We start from the raw sequence: 21,612 nt of genomic DNA on the forward strand, positions 1-21,612 counted from the left end.
CTTCAGTTACGGAATACGGCCACTGTGACACTGTCCACATGATAATTGATTTGATAATTATAAATCTTGATGGCTGTTGATGGAAACTGATAACATTCTCATTATGTATGCTTTACAGTCAGGCATTTAACATTTTGGTAATTAGGCGACCCATGGATTCAATTCAAAATCGATTGGTCACTAGTTTTGGTGTAACGCTGAGCGTATTGACTGGGACGGGCGGGGGAAAAGGAGATGGCCGACTTGTATTGAAGTCAACGTTATCTCAGCTAATACGAAGATCTGTTTCATACAACAATACTAACGCATCTTCAAGCTTGAAGTGGACGTTTCTACATCATTACAGCGATCTGAATACAATGGCGGAGCAAAACAGCAACGTCAGATACCAAGAGGTACGTAAATTCGACATTTCACAGCTACATTCACGGCTGAAAACGCCTCATTTGTATTTTTGTCGCATGACGGTGTCGCTCGCCGAAGATAGCAGATCTAAAAGCTCACAACGTTTCGCGATGCGACGCGTTGTGAGCTTGTGGATCTGCTATTTAAACAAATAAATAAAAGCATAATAAAAGCACTTTAATCAGTCATCTCCTCCAGTCTGTGGAAAAGAAAATATCTTGTTTCATTATATTAAATCAAATGTGTTTGTATCAAAGTGATAATCGCCAAGTGGACTGATAATTAATTAACTCAATAAGATCATGTTATGTTATGTAACATGATACAAGTAATTATATTTGACACGTTTCAGTTTAAAAGCATCCAGTGCCTCCTACTGGCCTAAGTATGGTATAACAGGTATTCCTCCCAGTGTTGTTCTAGTCTAGTATAAATATTAATTTGTAAACAAACACACCCAGTCAGTGCACCGCCATGCCCATGGGATGGGACCTTTCCGGTCGACATCAACCTTTTTTAATTTCAAGGTCCAAGGACCCCAATTTGACAAGATTTGTATCTCTGACCCCCATCTAAAATAATTATTACACATTGCAGTAGGCCCTATGTCATTTAATTGGTCCAGGATTCCTTTATTGTTTGTGTACTGTAATCAAATGAATGTTACTTAAATCCAATCGATAACTCCCGGGTGGTGAGTGGTGACAGTCACTTTTGAAAGTCTGAATGAGCGCAACTGCTATACTTGTAAAATGTTAGCAGCATCATTGTTTAATGAATAACCAATAATATTTAATGAATACGGTTGCTTCCCCTTTCAAACACTCTTGCCCGTCGGGCAACTGGAAAGCAAACTCCACTTGCTCAAACATTTTCTTTACATGCCACAGGCAGCCAGGCAACTGTTAGTGTCAACCCCTTTTTATTGTCATTGTAATAGTAAATGAAATCATGATAGCCTTACAACCCTGGTCCATTGGTTAGTTACAGCGTGAATGATTACTGCTTTATCAAAGGTTACTGTCTTCAGATAAGCCTGCCTCATTTGGCAGGCAGGCTTGTGTCTTTGAAGTAGGGCTGAGTGATATGACTTGACCTGAAACTTCATTTCACCATTCTGTCACACTTTTTCCTCGATTACGATTAATTAACATAAAAAATATATATATTTCTGTACACCAAAACACAAAGTATAATACAGGATTTAAGTGGTTTTAATTGATTATATATATATATATATATATATATATATATATATGGAACTCCAACCTCCCCCGACAAATCAAACTCGGCTTCTTCTACGCGACGGTAGAATCTGTTCTCCTATATGGCAGTGAATGCTGTACCCTGAAGCCAACTCTGCAGAAGGCTCTAGACGGGTGCTACACCAGAATGTTACGTGTAGTGCTCAACATCAGCAAGAGTACACATGTTACCAATGAGAATCTGTATGTCGGAATATTCAGGGTGAGCGACAAAATAGCAGCCAGGAGAATGAAAATTCATTTTAAGATAAAATAAAACTTGCTTCTCGTTTATTCGGTTTAATATAAATCACCCTTATATCACTTTATTTTCTGTTGATTGACCAGCACTATGACCACCAGACTATGTTTCTGTTTTCCCCTGTTTACATGCCTCATGCTGTGTATAGAACCATGTGACGGTAAACATGTGGTCTGTTAAACATGCACATGCACTGTGTGGTCGCGCCTGCTTACGCTCTCTAGTACTGTGGTAATTTCTCAAACATTTGTGTCCAGGAACCCCATAAGAGAAGATCCAGATTAGTTTGTTTTTTTTCAACATGATTCAACATATGAATCCAAGAAAACAAAAACAGAAGAAAAAACAACAAAAAAACGCACACAAAGGTTAACAGAAAAACAGCTTGACATAACTACAACAGTAAAACATTTTTCAAATTTGAGTGTAAGGCTAGGCAGGAAAAGAGCAGGAGACATGACTCACAATATACATCAGATATATGACCTTATTAGTCACGGGCCCGGCCTGCATCCAGCCCTCGCTCGCACCCCGTGGAGACAGAGGCCCCGGAGACCCCCACAGATTAGTTCTTAGATTAAGATTTAGTACAGAGTTCTACAACCTGTAGGTGGGGAGAGAGAAACGTACGATTCTCATATAGAGGTCATTTCACCTTCTACCTGGTGAAATTATAGTGAAATTAACCACTTTCAGCCTCATGTTCATATTTTGAGCATAAATGTTCAATCTTCATGCAAAATAGTGCTTATAAGTGGTTATACGGTTTTTCATTTTGCTGGGAGTCATATTATATCAGCTTGCGGTAAGCAAAAGCAAACCCCTTAAAACGTACTGTCATGACTCTTACTAAACATTATATTAATTTATTAAACTCAAGAGTTAAATGAAGGTGCCTTTCACATGTAAAGCTCACTAGTGGATTTATTCATGCACGGCACAAACAAGCCAACAAACTGTAGGCTAAACATACCAAAATAATAACTACTAGGCTTCTAATACAAACTTGGTTGAGATCTACACGCTACTATTTATTGGTTATTTGATTGGTTTAGGCTACGACGCAACGCAATGGCGGACGATCCATATCAGGACAGTGTTTCGTGCGATTTCACCATCGGAACACTCGCTCCTTGCCTGTGCAGATGAGGTGTAATGATCTAATAATGTAACTAGGCTGTTGTCAGAGCCTAGGGGGGAGGGGTGCTCTCTGTGAACCGTGTTGTTTCGGCCATTCATCAATCAAAAAGATCAATATATCAGACAGCATCACGCTGATAATAGAACCCGAGCGCTCATAGATGTAATGGATGATGCAACAATGCCGTTCAGAGTATGGGAGACATTGATTGTGGACTCCCCATTCGCTTAAAGGACAGCCAATGAGGAAAAAGTACTAAAAGTCAGTGCCTGAATATAGACCAGCTTGAATATAGTGAATATAGACCAGCTTGCAAGTTGGTAAAAAATGCTGTATCATTGCCATTATTTGCACCCCGTATGGCGTTGAACTTTGCCACGAGGACATTGTTGTGATTCGAGTGTGAGACATGGCTGTGTTTGTCTTAACATCTCCTCAGCTGGTGAATGAGGAGGAGCCCGCCCAGACATCCCAGGAGGAGGCCCCCGTCCAGGACGCCCCCCCACCCTACAGCAGCATCTCTGCCGCAAATGCAGGTGAGCTGCAAGCCGTCTCTTTCAGGAGACTCCCAACAGTCAAATGGCTCAAACAAACCCAGAGTCTTCTACTTCCTGTTATGCACAACTCCATCGGACCACTCCCTTTCCCCCCCTAGTCTAGACCAAATATCTTTGCCAAAAATGACCGATCTACCAGCTCACAAAGCGTAGCGACACGTTGTGAGCTGGTAGATGGGATATCTTTGGTGAATTTGAACCCTAAAATTAGGATGCTATAGGCTTCATGTGGTTAATTTGTACATTTTGTCAGGTTATTTGTACGTAGCTATGACTTTGCTGGCCCAGAGCAGCACATATTAGTGATTATAAACCCACACAGAGAGATGTGAAGTCTATATTTACTTCAGTTGTTGCTATAGAGATCTGTGTCCATAGGGAGTGTCGTAGAGAAGCCTGGCTGCAACTTTAGTCCAATCAGTTTAGTTCTGTTCAAGACGTTGTTCATACGTTGGAGTGGTTCATTCTCACTCAGACCAGAAGCCATTTTGCCTTTGTAGCATTTTTTGAGTACAAAGAAGATGGAAGCAGATTCCCCAACCCCCCGTCGTACAATGTGGCCACGACGCTCCCCTCCTACGACGAAGCGGAGAGAAGCAAAGTTGAGGCTGCCGTCCCTCTGGTCACTGGGAGAGTGACGGTACGTATGTTCTTACATATATCAATGTTATATTATTCCCTTGTACTCATTGACGTTTTTGGTTTTGTTGGTTTTCTTTTTATCCACTGTAAAACATCAGTGTTTAGAAAAGTGATATATGATATGTTTGATCTATTATTATTATTATTATTATTATTATTATTATTATTGCTCCAATATTTTCAGCAGAATTGATGTCTTGTTGCTTTTACACTGTCAGGGGAATATGAAGTTATACGCTAAATTAGTGCATACTGTACAATGTATTTTTATAATTACTTAACTAAATATTATTGTAATATAATTGGTAACTACGAAAAGTCGACCGGCCACCGGGGAAACTCCCCCCTACAGAAACCGTGGGTTAAAGATGTAGAATCTGGCCCAGGCGGTGGCGTAACCGTCTGGGCACCCGACTGGTAATCCAGTCGCAGTGTGCCGCGGGTTCGACTCCCGAGCCCGACACAGCCTTTACTGCATGTCTTCCCCCATCTCTCTCCCGTTTCCTGTCAGCCTACTGTCTGTCCCTTCCAAAAAAACCCAATAAAAGGCGTAAGCCGCAAAAAAATATATATAAAAAAAGAAGAAATGTAGAATCTTTTTTTGAAGTCCCTAATGTTTATATTAGGTATGTGTGCCAAAATGTTCACACACACACACACACACACAACATTAATAAGGGAAAACATAATTAATGTAATCTTTTTCTTCATTCTTTGTTCCTGATGCAGGAGGACGATTTTGTGGCACGGGACGACTTTGAAGATGCTGACCAGCTGAGGATAGGAAACGATGGAATCTTCATGCTGACGTTCTTCAGTAAGTTCAAGTTTCTGTTAGCGTGAGATGTGATTAGTAGCATTCTGAATGCTGATACGTTTCACATTATGTAAAGAAATCTGCTTTACAGGTGTGTGTGTGTGTGCACTGTGCTAGCATCACTATTCTAGAGTAAACATTTCACAAAATATAGCCAATCTACAAGCCCACAACCCTGTAAAGGACCTGTTATTATAGAACCCTACGGAACGCATATTAAATGGTTAAAGCCTGTGGCGGAAGCACAGAGTTATTATTCCTACTTCTAGTTGTCAAATATGGAATATAGAAGAAACAATTAGGTGACATTTTACTGTAGAGTGTGGACCTCCTCTTAATTATATATATTCAGTTCTTTGCACAGTGGACTCCATAGTATTAATCTGAGCTGCCAAACATAATTAGCGTTTAACCCTTCTGTTTAACGTCTTCTAAATCCTGACAGTTTTATTAAAAACCCATGTTTCTATGTCAGTTGTTCTCAAACATATTCATGTCAAGGAACCCCAAATATATATGACATTGGCCGCTGACCCCCATCTGAAAATATGTAGTTCCAGGGACCCTCTCAGTAGCAAAGATTTGAGTTAAAAACTCGCTCTGAAAGAATATATATTCAAAGATTTCAGGCACATTTTCACGATTAAAAAAAAATAGCAGACCCTACAAGCTCGTAGCGGCAGCGCGCCACTCGGTGGCGCGCTATGAGCTTGTAGATCTGCTATTTTTCAACTGCTAAATTATAACATAATGTTTAAAACACCAAAAGGGCTTCCCGCCCCAAAATGGGTTAACTAAGGTCAGATTCTCACCTAATACTTCGGTAGACTCAGATCCGTATGTGCGGGGAAATTGGAATCTTGCATATTTAATTGGCTGCGGTTTGCCTTCACACTGTCATTCGCAGCAATTGGAAACGCAGCAGGGGGGACCTTTATCAATGTGTTCCATTCATAAACTATAGCCTACACAGTGAAATCTATGGTGATAAAATTACACTCATAACGTGCATGTGTCGTGCCGTCTGGGACCCCCCCCCCCCCCCCCCCTCTCTCTCTCTCTCTACGCACGCAGCCGCCACACACTGTTCTTTTGGGCATGGAGGCACAGCGCTGCATGAGCGCACTGATATAACTCCCCAGTCCCACACAGTGACAGCACTCCATGTTTACGGCACGCACAGACAGACAGACAGACAGAATATTATGTAGGCTATAATACACTGCAGTGTTTTTATGTGTTTTCTTAAACAATTGATTAATGTACACGTCCTCATTTCGATCAGGGCTTCAGTCTCCTTATTCGACCACGTCTATCCACAGTAACGGGACATCTTTGCGCTGCGTAAAATATGCCTTCTCCGTCTCCAACTGTGTTCAGCTCCTCACCCGCCACATTATGTTTGCTTCATTTCCTTTATTTACTGCGGATTGCATTCACACCTGCACCGAATCGTAGTCAAGTGCGATTCGAAGCGAAGTGAAACCCACGTTTTTGGGCGGAGTAAAATGCGGTTATTTGCTGCGCATTAGGATTCGAATGAGCCTTCACACCTGCCAAACGAAGCGCACTTTCTGACAATGCGCAGCAGGATTCGTTTTAATCGCAGCAAAGCTCTCTGGTATGAATGTGACCAGAATGAAGCTGGCGCGTTTGCTCTTTGCTGTGAGCTGATGAATGATTGTCTCCTGGTGTGTTTCCAGTGGCATTCCTCTTCAACTGGATTGGTTTCTTCCTGTCGTTCTGTCTGACCACGTCGGCAGCCGGACGATACGGCGCCATTTCAGGGTTCGGCCTGTCGCTCATCAAATGGGTTCTCATTGTCCGGGTAAGAGCCTTTTTGAGCCTTATAGAACAGCGCTAGTCTGTACGTATACTGTATATATGTATACTGTATACTGTGTGTGTATGTGTGTGTGTGTGTATATATATATATATATATATATATATACATACGTAGGTAGGTAGGTAAGTAAGTTTATTCTGTGTTTTTAAAAGAACAAAGGGAGCACATAATACATACATATGCATATACATATATAAATCTACATACATGCGGTTGGATACATACACACACACACAGACACACACGTGTGCAACCCCACTCGCTCGGATGGCGCAGGAGTACAATACCTGCCCACCATAACCATGGGGTTAAGAATCCACCACTGAGCATCTGGATTGGCTGAGCGTCTATCTATAGGAAGATAATTAGCCGTGTCAGTGTTGGTGCGTGTTAAACCATTTTGGGCGGGAACCCCTTTTGGAGTTTTAAACATGTTATAATTTAGCTATTGAAAAATAGCAGATCTAGGTGCCGCGCTACGCGCTTGTAGGTCTGCTATTTAGGTCAGGCCTAAATGGGTTAAACGGGAGGAACAGGACTGAGGCACGCACTACGTCCTCCCATTGGGGCCTCCTAACTGGCAGGTGAGGCCAGTAGGGTGAAAACACAGTACAGCAGTGACAACACACAGAAATGTGTGGGGAAGGTTAAACGACTAAAGTGGGGAGAAAAAAGGGATACAAATAACTGGTGATTTTCTTATCGTATGCCTGTGTAACAACCTTATAATTAAGAATCGATGTATTGCTCCTAATCGGTTCTCTCTTTACAAACATTGCAGTTCTCCACTTACTTCCCCGGCTACTTTGATGGTCAGTACTGGCTGTGGTGGGTGTTCCTGGCACTGGGTGAGTTCAAACCGACTTTGGATACCTAGAAAAGCACTATATAAAACATTATTATTATTAAAGTTGGTGTAAGTGGTTTTCTGTGGTTATATTGTGAGTACTCATTGCTATACTGTATACTAAAGTGTTTGTTCAGTAACAGAAGTCTTCATGTCTCCAGCTTTTTTAACAGAAAATGCATTTTCAGGTCGAGATCAGGGGGGCAGTCAGCCAGATATTTCGTGAAGCCTCATTTGAAATCGGTAGTTCATATAATGGCCTGTTGTGGCGCTGGACTGGACCCAAAAAGCCCCATAGCTCCATAGAGGCCCATGTATTTTGGCCCAACTTCACCTAGACTGTATTACCTTAATAAACATGGTCATGAATACTTTCTTCTTCCAGTCACTAGTTTAAAGTCTCATTTCTAATGTCATAATATTCTTTTTGGAAAATTATGGTCCCATTAATTAAAAAAATGACCATAAAGTCGCGTATGTTCTGAGGGGCGTGGCTACCGTTACAGTCTATGATCGGGATTCCCCTCCCACTCAAGAGTCTTCTCCTCCCACTCGAGTCAAAATAAAAACCAACGGAGAAGAAGGGGGGAAGTCCCGCCTCGTTGTCTGGGCAGCCAATGACCAGCTGGTACAAAACGGAGCCAGCCAATGGCCAGCTGGTACCAAAAGATGGCGACTTACATCAGGAATTAGCATATCATTACAGGCTTCATTTTACGTTCATGTTAGACCCGGGGAACGCTTTGTCCATATTTTTTACAGTCTATGGTCGAGATACAAATTTTATCCAATCAGGATAGAGGATACAGATTAAACAAGTTACACAATTAAATGAGCAGACAACATTGGAACTGGAACACTATAACAACTTGAGCGCAAATAGCTACTCTCTCCTGATTGGCTGAAATGTTTTCACCGGGAGGCATAATTGCTTGCTTACCTCGCGATGATTCCGATAAAGTCTCTAGAAGCATTAATATAAACGAGAGGCATGTTGAAGTCAGAAATGAAGACAGAAGTACTGTATACCCATCTGGTCAAAACCATGGAGAGCTCCCTAGATTAGGAGATACCAGCCATTCTTTCTGAGCCGTAAACAAGGAAGTGAACGGCAGCACGCACGTGTGAAACGGCAATTTTCTGCATTTTCGTTTCGTTTGACATCGATCTCTGTAAAATCTCTGTTTGATCTACAAGCTCATAGCGCGACACATTTTTTTGAAAAATCGTGAAAATGTGCCTCAAATTTGGAACATATTTTTTCAGAACAAACGTTTTTAACTCAAATCTTTGCTTCTGGGAAGGTCCCTGGAACAACATATTTTCAGATGGGAGTCGGAGGCCAATTACAGATCATTTTTGGGGTCCTTGACATGAAATATGGAGTGATATAGGCCTAGAAATATAGGTATTTCAGAAAACTGTCAGGATTTAGAAGGCCTAAATGGGTTAAAGAGCTGGAGAGACAGGGAGACTCCTGTTATTGAACAAACACTCTAGCAACGATTACCATCAGAATTAGATTCAATGTATTGTCACTGAACACACCGAGTATACAAATACTTTGACAATGAAATGAAGTGTGGTGTCTAGCCAGAAGTGCAATACAGTAATGAGGATAACTACTTATTTTCTTATGTACAGTAATATACACGTAATAATACATAAATAAATAGTAAACAATGAGTATGGAAGAAAGAACCAAGTATACATATGCGGTAATGTGTAAGAAGAACAATCTGTACAAGTGCAAGCAATGCAAGATACAATATTAGTGTTGTTTATCTTTCAACAAAAACCTTTTTGTTTTAACCCAATAATATCACTTACCCTACCTTTAAACCACCCTGTAAAACCTTGAGTCACATTGTCCCTGTGTGTACCACTGTCCACTGCTATTATAATCTTTAAAATATGCTCACATACTCCTACATTTAAAGTAGGGTGTTTCATTTCTATGACATATTTAACACGTTTCAGTTCCTCCTGTCTTAAGAAATATCTTTTGAATGTTCATGTACTGTAGCTGTTGTGTGGAAGCAGCATACCAATCTCTACTACAAAAATGACCTAGAGCAGACCTGCATGAAAACTGTAATTTTACCCACCATTAAATATCCTGCTCCTCCTTATTTAGGTCACATTATGTAACCAGTGATGTAAAGCAGAGATTTTTTATAGAAATGAAATAAATAAATGTGACAAACAAAAACATTATAGAGGTTTCAGTCTGTGGGGTTTATAAATATTTAACCAATGAAAAAACATGAACAAGTCGCTTATTGACCAAATATTATCTACATCAGTTCCATTGGAACATGGGTTATTTTTTCAGACAATTTTTGACGTTACGCAGCAAGTGCATCAGCATGGAGATAAGATAATATTAACATAAAATGTGAACAAACAAGAACGTTTTGGAGAACTATTTCCAAATTCCACTTTCGTTCTTTGAACCTTTTTCAAGCCCTGGTTCAAATATTGATAATGTCCTGTATGTCCTGTAATTGCAGGCTTCATGCTGTTCATCCGAGGGTTCGTCAACTATTCCAGAGTTCGTAAACTGGCGGACCCTGCATACGCCACCCTCCCCCGGACAAGGGTGCTGTTTATCTATTAAAGGTCAGATACCGGTACACTATGTTGTTGAATGGCCACAGTACACACTAAACGCCCAACACATACTGTAGGTCTATCACAATTATGACATGATATCATTGCCTGAATGCAATTATTTGAGATAATCAAATCATTTAGCCACTATAAATCCATCTCTTGAAAAATTGTTAATACATCTTAGTAGCCTAAATAGTAGATCTACAAACTATGTTTGTGTAAAAGGTGAACAGAATTTCATTTACAGTATATGTTTCAATGTCACAAACACAATTGCACGGTGGCAAAAGAATGCTAAAAGGATAACCCAGATAAGCTCTCAGAGCTTGTTTCCCTTAGGGTCCTGTGTATTCAATTCATCGAGACATTTAAAGGCAAACGAAGTTTGATGATAGTGACAACCTTACCAACACACAATTCATTTTATCATGGCATAATGTTTTAATGCAATGTGAAGATTTAGTCCATTTCATCCATAACCAGGTTTGACTTGTTGTGTTTCTCTTCAAGCAGAACTTTCCATAACGTGGATTTAGGAACATTGGATGCAGATGAATATACCATCAGAGCCAACGACTCTTCTAAACGTTTCAAACTAAACGGAAGCCATCACGTCATCGCCGGGTCCGCCGGGGGAAGGTTAGCGTACGAGTTGCGACCGATGACAGCATGCATTAACATTCAGGAACCATGTCACAATGTGTGTTCTGTCATGTTTGAAACTTTATTAACGGAAAAACTGAAACAATAGTAGTTCTGTGCTCATTAGTGGCGAATGTTAAGTGCTATTCACTTTCACATCTGTAATGTATGAGTAATAATAATAATAATAATGCCTTATGATATCATTTTGATGGTAGTTGTACTAGCATGCATCTGCCCCTCCCGCCACTAGGGATCAGTGTTGCATTGATGACACTTTTGCTGAAAGCCAACAGGTATTTTTTTCGTGTCATTTTGATTGAGATCGCCTGGAATGAGGGATGAGTGGATGAATCTATATATATATATATATATATATATATATATATATACCCTGTTGAAATTGATCTGGCACTCCTCAGTTTGAATTACATTTTGCTCACCCCAGAGTTGTGGGTGACCAATTTTTGTTGTGATGTTGGAATCTGTTTGTATCCAGATTTAATATCTACGCAGTGATATTAGTCTGGCCATGCCAGGCTAATTTAGAGACACTTCCCATGAGCATGCAATATGTTTTGTCACGGTAATGTCACCGTTATGTGTTGACTATTATAAGATGTCTTCAACTGACCACATGTATCATTCGGTTGTTTATATCTCTCACTCACCTGTTGGCTTTAAGTATAGTGGTGTCCTTATCGGAGCCAGTGTCTCCACTGTTAATGTTTTCTTCTTTTTTATTTAATTTTTTATTTTAGAAACTATTCATAAAGATGTCATAATACAAACATTCATGCATGCAATCCATGTACACTATACCCAAGTAAAATATAGAAAGAACATGAAAAATGAAATTGCATCCATACATCAGGAATTAGTGCATTAAATCAGGGGAAAGTCCACTCTAGAGCAGAATGTGTTTCACTGTTTAGTTGTCCATCCTGATCTGACCTTTGTGAATGGTGTTTGCACCGATGGGAACATTTCCTGCTTTATACATTTGCCGCTAAAATGATTGAAAAGGTTCTTTTTGATGTACACTAAATACTTGAGAAAACTTCAGTCAGCATACAATTTATTATTCTTACAATGCCCTCAAGATTAAAAAAAAAATACAATTAAGTAAAAGTTCATAATTTTAGAGATAGATTGTTTTTAATCTGTTTTAGGGTGGATTTTTACACAAAGATTGAATTGTCTCTGATGGGATGTTTAGGGGAAGATGTTTATTTTTTCAGTTTGCGGGGGATTAATAAAGCGACTTATTGCATAGTATGTACGTATGTTAAGAGTAATTTAGTCGGTGTTAAAACTATGATATCAAAGATTGTTGTAAACGGGTGCACTTTTAGAAACATAACCAATTAAATCCCACAGGCTTCTCCCTACATCAGTGGTTCTCAATCTCAACATGGGCTCCTGTGACGCCCAGGGGTCCCCCCAGGTGGTCTGTAACTATTGAGAGTGAACAAATGGAACCATGTGGACCCTTACAGGTCCGTAACTCTACATATGGAACCGACTCTGATTGTATCAAGTGGGACCAAATGGACCCATAACAGTCCATTTGGTCCCATTTGTACACTCAGAGTTATAATAAGACAAATAATTGTAATTTTGTTTTATTAAATGCAGGCTTAAATGCATATCAAACTGGGGGTCTTTGAAGTTCATAATTACTGACCTACATACATGAGTGTCAGACTGAAGCGGTTCATTGAGTTGGTTCTGTTTTGTACTGAGCTTGTAACATTATTAGTCTGTTATTCATGACAAAATCCAACTTATTAGCTAAACCTGCTAAGGTTTTGTGTTTAGTTGGTTGGTTGTACCACAGAAGGTTGAACGCTGTAAGTTCTATATCTGCATCGTTCCAGTCCAGAGTTGGTTCTCTTCTGATCGGTACGACAACCATAGCTTCAATGCAAAACCATATATTTTATTCTGTGTGCCGTAGAGCTGCGACCTTGGGGTTTTATGTTATGATATTGTTTTATTGTAAAAGAAAAGCTTCATGTTAAATAAATGTCACTTTTAATGCATTTTGGCTTACTGTTCATTATTATTACAAATCAAGCACAGCAATACGTGCTTCATCAAAGCCGACATAATCGATTATTTAAAAACTTGATATTTCAATAAAATAATACATTCATAATAAAACATGAAAGAAACAAACAAATGAAGAGCCAAATCTACAATCTACACACCACTTGATGTGTTGTGAACTTGTAGATTGCGTACCTACACTATTTTTGCATGACACTTGTTATGAAAGAGTGAAATATATATACCATAATATATATAAATATATATTATCTTGATTATTCCATTAATGAAAAGTAATCTATGGATAGTATAGATCCATTTATTTTTATAGTGCAATAATATCTGTGTTTGACTTGGATTGTCAGAATTACAAAAATGAGATTACAGATTTAGCAGATCACAAGTCAGAGAAAACTGTAGTAGTGTCATTTCACTTGACAAAGGAATCCATGTACTGAAACTTTATTTTAGTGTCACGGTTCCACTGCTGTAAGATTGTGATGCCAGAGCGTGACATAGTGGAGCTGGGAACCAGTGTGAAGACTCTTATTGATTGCTGATCTGCCAGCACCTGGACTGTGATTAGGATGTGCATGCACTATCTGTCTTTGTCTAGATATAACTGACTGACTGAGATAACTCAGTGTCAGATCATCAAACCTCCTTCCAGTGACACTGAATTCGTTTTTGGCTATTAATATGCCCAAAATAGAGACACCTGGGGAAAGTGTTTAATTTCACTATCATTTCTGAATGACTATTCAGATCATATATGTATCTCTCTCCCCACCTACAGTACAGACAGTTGTAGAATGCTGTACTAAATCTAACACAATTCTTCTCTAATGGGGCCCCTGCAGGCAACAAATCTTTTCAAATGGGGGTCCACAGCCTAATGCAGTACATGTCAATTTTGAGTCCTCGACATGAAGTGTAGAGTTGATGGTGTTCTGGTACGTGGTGTAGTAGAGTAGAGTACACTAGTGGTTCTCAACCTATTCAGACTTGTCAGCCCATAGAACTTGTGAACCCGGACATTTTGAGTACCCTAAAGTTTCATGTTAGAAATGGTCCCCAGCATTTAGAAACTGCCGGATGCTAACTTGCATTATGTTGGGCAATTTACATAATTAGCATAACATCCAATATACAGTAAGGCAACATTTTAAAAAACTCATTATGCTTTTAGTAGCATGTGACGGGTCAAACTAGGGGGGTTTCATGATTCTGAATCCATTGCAAGCATTAGTTTTGCACGAGAAACACTCATTCGGCTAAAAACTGGCTTTTCAGCTTATCATCCGGCAGTTTCTAAAAGCTGGGGACCCATACGCAACATTTTTAGCATAAAAACTTAGGGTACTCAAAACGTCTGGGTTCACATTATGGCAAGTAGACTATGTTGCAGAACAATGTCAAATTAGATCATAATTGAAGCATAAAAGTTGTTTGTAGCTGGGCTCTGATAACAAAAATGAGTAGTAGACCATACTCTTGCACCCATTTCTGTGATCTCTCGATTTTCCAACTATTTTTGATTAATATTAGAAATGTTGTGTATGTTTTTATGTGTCTTGCGTGTATATATTGTACTTTGATGGTTTATTAGTATTCTCAGTATTATTTATAACATTTTGTGTTACACAGTTATAGTGATGTAGTCGAGTCCACCTAAAGCGAGTCAAATTAAAGACCAAGTCTGAGGGGGTGGGGGGGTGTGTGGGGGGGGAGGATCGAGACCGAGATCATTATCATCGGTTACTTGAAATACCTATGTATACCTACTGTCTGTCACAGTCACAGTAAGGGTTCGGATAAATTGAGAATCTTATGAACAGGATCACACTTTTTGATTGCCTGCAAATGTAGTCTTTTTTTCATCTGCTCCTGCAGATGAAACATGGAGTCTGCTCCACATCATCACAGTGTGATCATGCCCAATTTACTTTCATGAGTCATCTCCTCAACCCTGCTAGTTCCCTCTGTCTTAGGGCGCTTTCACACCGGACATGTTTGGTTCGTTTAAAACGAACCATGGTCCGCTTACCCCTTTGGTTCGGTTGGTGTGAACGTGCATACGAACTCTGGTGCGGATCAAAGAAACGAACCATGGTCCGCTAAAAAAGGCCGAACTCGGTTCGCTTCCAAACGAACCACGGTGCGGTTCGTTACTGGTGTGAATGCATTCGGACTTTATAGAGGACCAAATACAGGACGATAGGCAAAATAGCCGTCGGGCGTCGGCAGTTGTGAGGCTGCATTAATAATTATAGTTATAAAAGCATGTATTTTTTTACGGGGATCATATGACAGCTGACAGTCTGATTTTAATAGTAGACGCATACAGTATATGTCGAGGCGCAGCGCAGCATACGAGGTTCACATGCGCAAAATGTACAAGTTATCGACATGGAATGGTGCACGGTATGGCACACGATGTTAGCTTGTAGATCTGTTTATTTTAATCATGCGCCGGCCGCCGCCACGCATGCGAATCTGCGATGCATGAGTCTTCATGCGAGTTTCTCTTTCAACTCGTGTCCCCTCCTTTTTGTGTGTGTGTGTGTGTGTGTGTGTGTGTGTGTGTGTGTCTGTGGGCGCGTGGGCGCGCACGCACATGAGGGGACTGGGGGAGAGACCCATATATTTATATGGGAGAGACGCAGAGACAGAGAAATATTTAAAATCATCCATGTCGCGCAGGCCGCAGGTATCGAGAAAAAGCCAATGTTAAATAAGCTATACACATGTGGTCCCAAATGTTTAATTGATTACATCACTATAGCAAAAGACGTAAAACTAGGTCAACTCAATTAGCTGCAGCGGAGCTGTTCTGACTTGAAGCTCAATAACCAACTGACCAAACCATAAGATGACATGGAAATGCCCGCCGCGGCGCCGATTTGATGCGCAGAAATAACATGGGTGAAGGTGCACACATGGAAGAAAAGTCCTTTTTATCGGGGATACCTTGTTGTAGGCTATACGTCTCCGTGAATTTATGCATCAGCATTCAGCAGCAAGCACATTATTGTTCAAACACCTGCTCCTCTGTTCATCTGTTGCTCTTATTTGGCTAATAAAATAATTAATAAGAATGAATGCAATAGCAAGTTGTTGCTGCCTGTCATGTTGCTGTTCTCTTCTCTCTCTGTGTGACTGAAGGTTGCACCTGCAAAAATTGTAGACAGTGATTTCCCCTCATGTTCTTTTCCCCCCCACTATTTGGTTCGCTTAACATGTCCACGTGTCATTTGTTTACATATTTGGTACGCTTTACAAAGTCCAGTGTGAACACCAAACGGACCAAAATCAAAATGCAAATATTTGGTCCTTGGTCCTTGATCGGACCTTCTAAGCGAACTTTGGGTGTGAAAGCGCCCTTAGTGAAGGTGTAAGGGCAGCTGTGGCTCAGGAGGTAGAGCAGGTCGTCCAATGATCACTGGGTCGGTGGTTCGAATCCAGGCTCCTCCTGTCCACATGTCGAAGTGTCCTTGGGCAAGACAAAGACACTGAACCCTACATTGCCTCCAATGAGTTGGTTGGTGTGAGCTTGCCGCCATTGGTGAATGTGGGAAGTGACGACGCTGGCGTCGACTGTTCGCCGCTTCACCTCCCAATGTATGAATGAATGAACCATTGTAAAGCGCTTTGAGCACTTTGAAAAGCGCTATAAAAATGCAATTCATTATTATTATTAAGAGCAGACATCTCAATTGTAAATTGTTCAAGCTAACCTGCCGAGAGCAGACGTCGAAGAAAGAAAGAAACACCATGCTTTCTAAAGAAGTGTGATCTTCTGAGGTGGGAATGTTCACAGGTTTCTCAATTAATTTGAACAATGTATGTGACTGACAGGCTCCTGAGGTGACTTTATCTTGGACACTATAGTTTTCAATAGTGGTTTTCAACCCTTTTCATAACAAGGTCCATTATTTATTCTGCATTTGAGCCACGGACCACCATTTGATGAGATTTAGCCCCTCAGACCCAAAACTAAAAAATGGATAAGATAAGATGTTGTCCAAAATGCCATGCTGTATTGATGTGGACATCAGACGTTGGCAAACGTTGATCGAAATAACAATTCTTCTAATCTACATGCTCTAATTGGTGCTGCTGCTAGCGCAAACCCTCAAACAGCAGCTAATGGTCCCAGGGTAGATCTCTCCAGGGGGAGCCTATTATCGTTCTGCGAAATTGATGAAGACGAACTCCGCAAAACCATATCACAAATGACATCATCCTCCTGTTCATTGGATACAATTCCCACCACCTTTCTCAAAGAGGTCTTAGACAGTGTGATTGGAGATATCCTAAAAATTGTAAACAGCTCGCTACAATCAGGCGTCTTCCCAGACTCACTGAAGACTGCTGTAGTTAAGCCCCTTCTCAAGAAACACAATCTTGATCCCTCTGTTTTGGGTAACTATCGACCCATTTCAAATCTACCCTTCCTGGGCAAGGTTTTAGAAAAATGCATCTTTCATCAATTGGATGTGTTTCTACAGAACAATAATGTGCACAACAAATTCCAATCTGGCTTTAGGAAAGGTCACAGTACAGAAACAGCACTTGTAAAAGTAATGAATGATCTTAGGGTGTCTGCTGACAAGAAACATGTATCCGTTCTCTTACTTCTAGATCTAACGGCTGCATTTGACACGATTGATCATTCAATTTTAATACAGCGTCTGGAGCACTGGATAGGCCTGTCTGGTACGGCCCTGTCCTGGTTTTCCTCCTACCTATCAAATAGAAGTTACTTTGTCAATCTAGCCGAGTTTGACTCAGACAAACACGACATCAGTTCTGGTATTCCACAGGGCTCGATTCTTGGCCCTCTGCTTTTCTCCTTGTACATACTGCCATAAGCCCTATTCACGTGACGTCAGTTGCTCTTCCGGTTTAGACCTAGCAGGGGGAAATATTTTTTTATCCATTGAGTTTATATGGACCTCTTCGGCTCTACGGCTACAATATTTAATTTCGACCGGTACATTATAAGGTAATGGTATTTATGGCTTTGCGATGATCCTCTCTTGCTAATGTTATCGGTCTTTTGCATTTTACTGTTATGAAAATGTCTACGTTAGTTGGAAATGGAAGCTAACGAATGCTAATAATGCTAGCGATGTCCCTCTTGTGTATATTTAGCCTGGTTTATGTTAAGCTTTACCTTTTTATATGAATGTATAATGATCACTATACCTCCACCATACATTTGACTCTTGTCCAAAGCTTTTAATATAATCTGTTTCCATATATATCAATCATTTTAGTCATTTGTTTAAGTGATTTAGTCCTCTGACCCACTCCTGTGATGCATAGCCTAGGCTGAACTATGTTTTAGTTTTATTTACACTGACACAGCCTCTCGTTCATGCTTATTTTTGTTAAACATTCGGCCTACCTTTTACATGTATAATAACTTGCCATTATATGATATCAAAGCTACATTTGAAACCACTAAGCCGATTGGTGTTGGGAGTGTAGTTTCATACTAAGTGGGCAATATAACCGACATCTATTGTTATGTTAACATGCACACTTAGAAACTGCCATGGCCAGTGGCCTATCAACTGAACAGGCTGATACATTTATACATTTGTAAATTGCCTTGGGTTGAGAATGCTAGCAATTATTGCTAGCAAAAATTGGTTTGATACTTATACTGTCTCGTCTGAGTTATCTACATGCATCTTAATGTTTCTTTCAGGGCCAGCCAGGCAGTGTTTTCTGTACAGTGCACAGTGCAGGTGTGGCAACAGACCTCTGTGCAGATTAACAGTAGCTGCTAGATTTTGGCTGCTGCCACCTGGAGCTACTGTGACTGTGAGGGGCTCATACGGACAGACCAATACACGCATGCATTGTCATCTAGGTATGTGTGAGAAGAATAAAGCTTCCTGAGGCTTGTTTTGAATTAACATTATATCAAAGCTAATACCATAGAAATAAATCATTGTTCCCCTTTTCTTTCTCAGCGCTGCAGTATGTCACAACACTGCAGTGTCCCTTCATGCTCTAACAGCAAGAACAAAACCCCCCATTTGAGCTTCCATGACTTCCCGGGAGATGAAATGATACGTGCCAAATGGGTGACAGCAATCAAGAGAGATGAGGGACCAAGTTTTGCAATTACTCGTGGAAGCACCCACGTATGTAGTGAACATTTCAACCCAGAGGACATAATGAAGTCAACCAAAACGAGTGGTGGACGTACTCGCATTAAACGAGGAACAGTGCCTTCAAGATTCCTCTGGAATGACTGGGGTAATTATCACATGACGATGTAAACCTAACTATTACAGTTGTGTACCTGTCTCTCCAGCTATTTAGTAAACTGTAAACCCATTTTCAGATCAGGATAGGCCTATCAATTGTCAATATGTAGATAAAAGGCAGATAAGTCAAGAATTAAAACCTAAAAATACTTTTTAATACAACCATCATTATATATCAATGCAAATTGATGCTCATTAGTCCAGATACACCTACTTTTACATAAGGTCTAAAACATCTGTTTATGAAGTACCCGTTATTGTCAGGAACATATCATCACCACCAGTCTATTTAACACCTGAAGAGACGAGACCAACTCATAGTAGCTATTCTTTACCGTAGTACCTGCAATTTAGAGAATTTAGAGAATGTGCATTTACCCATGAACCTGGAACTTTGGTGATATGTTTTGGGATTTATTTTTTACACTACTGGGATAGGTTCAAGAACACGGGAGTCGGTGTACGAGCGAGCACAGAAGCGCCTGTGTGCTGCTGTCTTGGATGACTGTGCGGAGATGTCTGCCCCAGGTAGGGGTGGGCGATAAATATTGTGATAAAATATCTCCACGTTATGCCTTGTATGTGGTTGTACGGTTAAGTAACTTGAATAATAAACCTAAAAAACGCATCAAAAATATCATGTATCCTGAATGAAAAGATAGTCATATATTTTCCATATCGCCGACCCTTAGACCCAGGGGGAAGCACCGACTACAGAGGACATGGAGGAACAGACCAGCAGACAGGGGACATTCCAGCAGACAGGGGACAGTCTGGTGGACAGAGGACAACATCACAGAGGGAGTACACTGCAGGTGCAGTCTCCAAAGATCACGATTATGATGCCCGTCCATCTCCTGGTTAGTATACAAAATGTACTGTCTTCTTACAGAAAATATATTGTAGTATTGAGTAAGAATTGACAGCATGGCGTCTTCACTTACTCAATAAACAAAACTATAATCTTTAAGATTATAGTCAAGGACATCTGACAAGTCCTTGACCAAAAAGTTAACTTTTTAATAATAACGTTTTCTTTATTGAACAACTGAAGACAGTGTGCCGGTGATTTATCTTTAATGTCTGCTCCAAGACTGTTTTAGTGAATTAGATTGGAAAATAGATATAGTGAAATAGTGAAATAGATCATGTGTCCTTTTTTTTCTCTCCTTCTTCTTAAGCTAAACTGGACACTGCCTCTGGAAGAATACGAGACTTGGAGCTCAAGGTCATAATGCTGGAGATGGAGCTTGCACAGATGAAGGTTGATGTGGAGCAGCCCCTTATTTACCAGTATTGTGTTACAGATGAAGACTACCGTTTTTACACCAGATTCATCTCGAAGGAGGTTTTCACTGTGTTTTGGGAGTCAATTAAACCCTCAGCTTCAAAACTAGTGTACTGGACCAAGGCACAGCGAACGGCACAAGAGGTACCTACCTGTAGCCCCCGTCGCAAACTCCCACTCATTGATCAGTTTTTCATGTTCCTCTGTCGTGTTGCAGCCGGGCTTCATGAGAGAACTTTGTCAACCATATTCAAGGTCAGCCAATCCACAGTTAGTCGCAACATCTTAACGTGGACTAGCTACCTTTTTCTTGTTCTGGGCTCACTCCCATTGTGGATGACCAGACAGCAAGTAGAAGCTACAATGCCTGACAAGTTCAAGATCTACTGCCCTAAAGTCAGAGTCATAATAGACTGCACAGAAATACGCTGTGAAACTCCATCCGCCCTGTCACTACAGTCAGAAATGTTTTCCAACTACAAAAACCACACCACTTTTAAAGGTCTGATTGGAATCTCTCCATGTGGGGTAGTCACTTTTGTTTCCAAACTGTATACAGGCTCCATCTCAGACATCGAAATAACTCGTAAATCACAGCTGTTACAGTTACTTGAACCTGGAGATGCAGTAATGGCGGACAAGGGATTTCTAATAGAGAACATGCTTTCTGATGTGGGGGCAACACTCATCATTCCTCCTCTGAAGAAATCTGCTCAGCTCAGCGCGGAGGACACGCGTAAGACCCAGCAGATTGCCCGTCTAAGGATTTTGGTAGAAAGGGCCATACGCAGAGTGAAGGAGTACCACATCTGGGATGGACTCGTTCCTCTGGCTATGACCGGTTCAGTCAATCAGCTGTGGAGTATCTGTTGCATCATGTCCAACTACATGGGGCCTCTGGATGTCGAAGGGGACAAACCAGTCTGAAGCCTCCCATTCATTCATCAATAGGGTTACACAGTACAC

General features: G+C 40.6%; 1 protein-coding gene and 1 long non-coding RNA gene across 2 annotated transcripts; both read left to right on the forward strand.

Annotated features, from left to right (window-relative positions):
- The first annotated feature begins 216 nt into the window (after positions 1-216).
- Positions 217-13,064, forward strand: ndfip1 (Nedd4 family interacting protein 1). Its single transcript, XM_083785222.1, has 8 exons — positions 217-395; positions 3,492-3,588; positions 4,110-4,249; positions 4,981-5,068; positions 6,772-6,896; positions 7,696-7,762; positions 10,275-10,383; positions 10,891-13,064. Exons 1-7 carry the CDS (start codon positions 360-362, stop codon positions 10,379-10,381), a joined length of 660 nt encoding a protein of 219 aa, XP_083641348.1. The 5' UTR covers positions 217-359; the 3' UTR covers positions 10,382-10,383; positions 10,891-13,064.
- Positions 13,065-19,094: 6,030 nt separating this feature from the next.
- On the forward strand, positions 19,095-21,152 carry LOC310872996. The gene is made up of 4 exons (XR_014570441.1): positions 19,095-19,347; positions 19,797-19,886; positions 20,051-20,218; positions 20,540-21,152. It is a non-coding gene; the product is annotated as an uncharacterized lncRNA (long non-coding RNA).
- Positions 21,153-21,612: the final 460 nt, after the last annotated feature.

This window comes from Protomyctophum parallelum, assembly GCF_964188405.1.
Source record: "Protomyctophum parallelum genome assembly, chromosome: 16".
Taxonomy (NCBI): domain Eukaryota; kingdom Metazoa; phylum Chordata; class Actinopteri; order Myctophiformes; family Myctophidae; genus Protomyctophum; species Protomyctophum parallelum.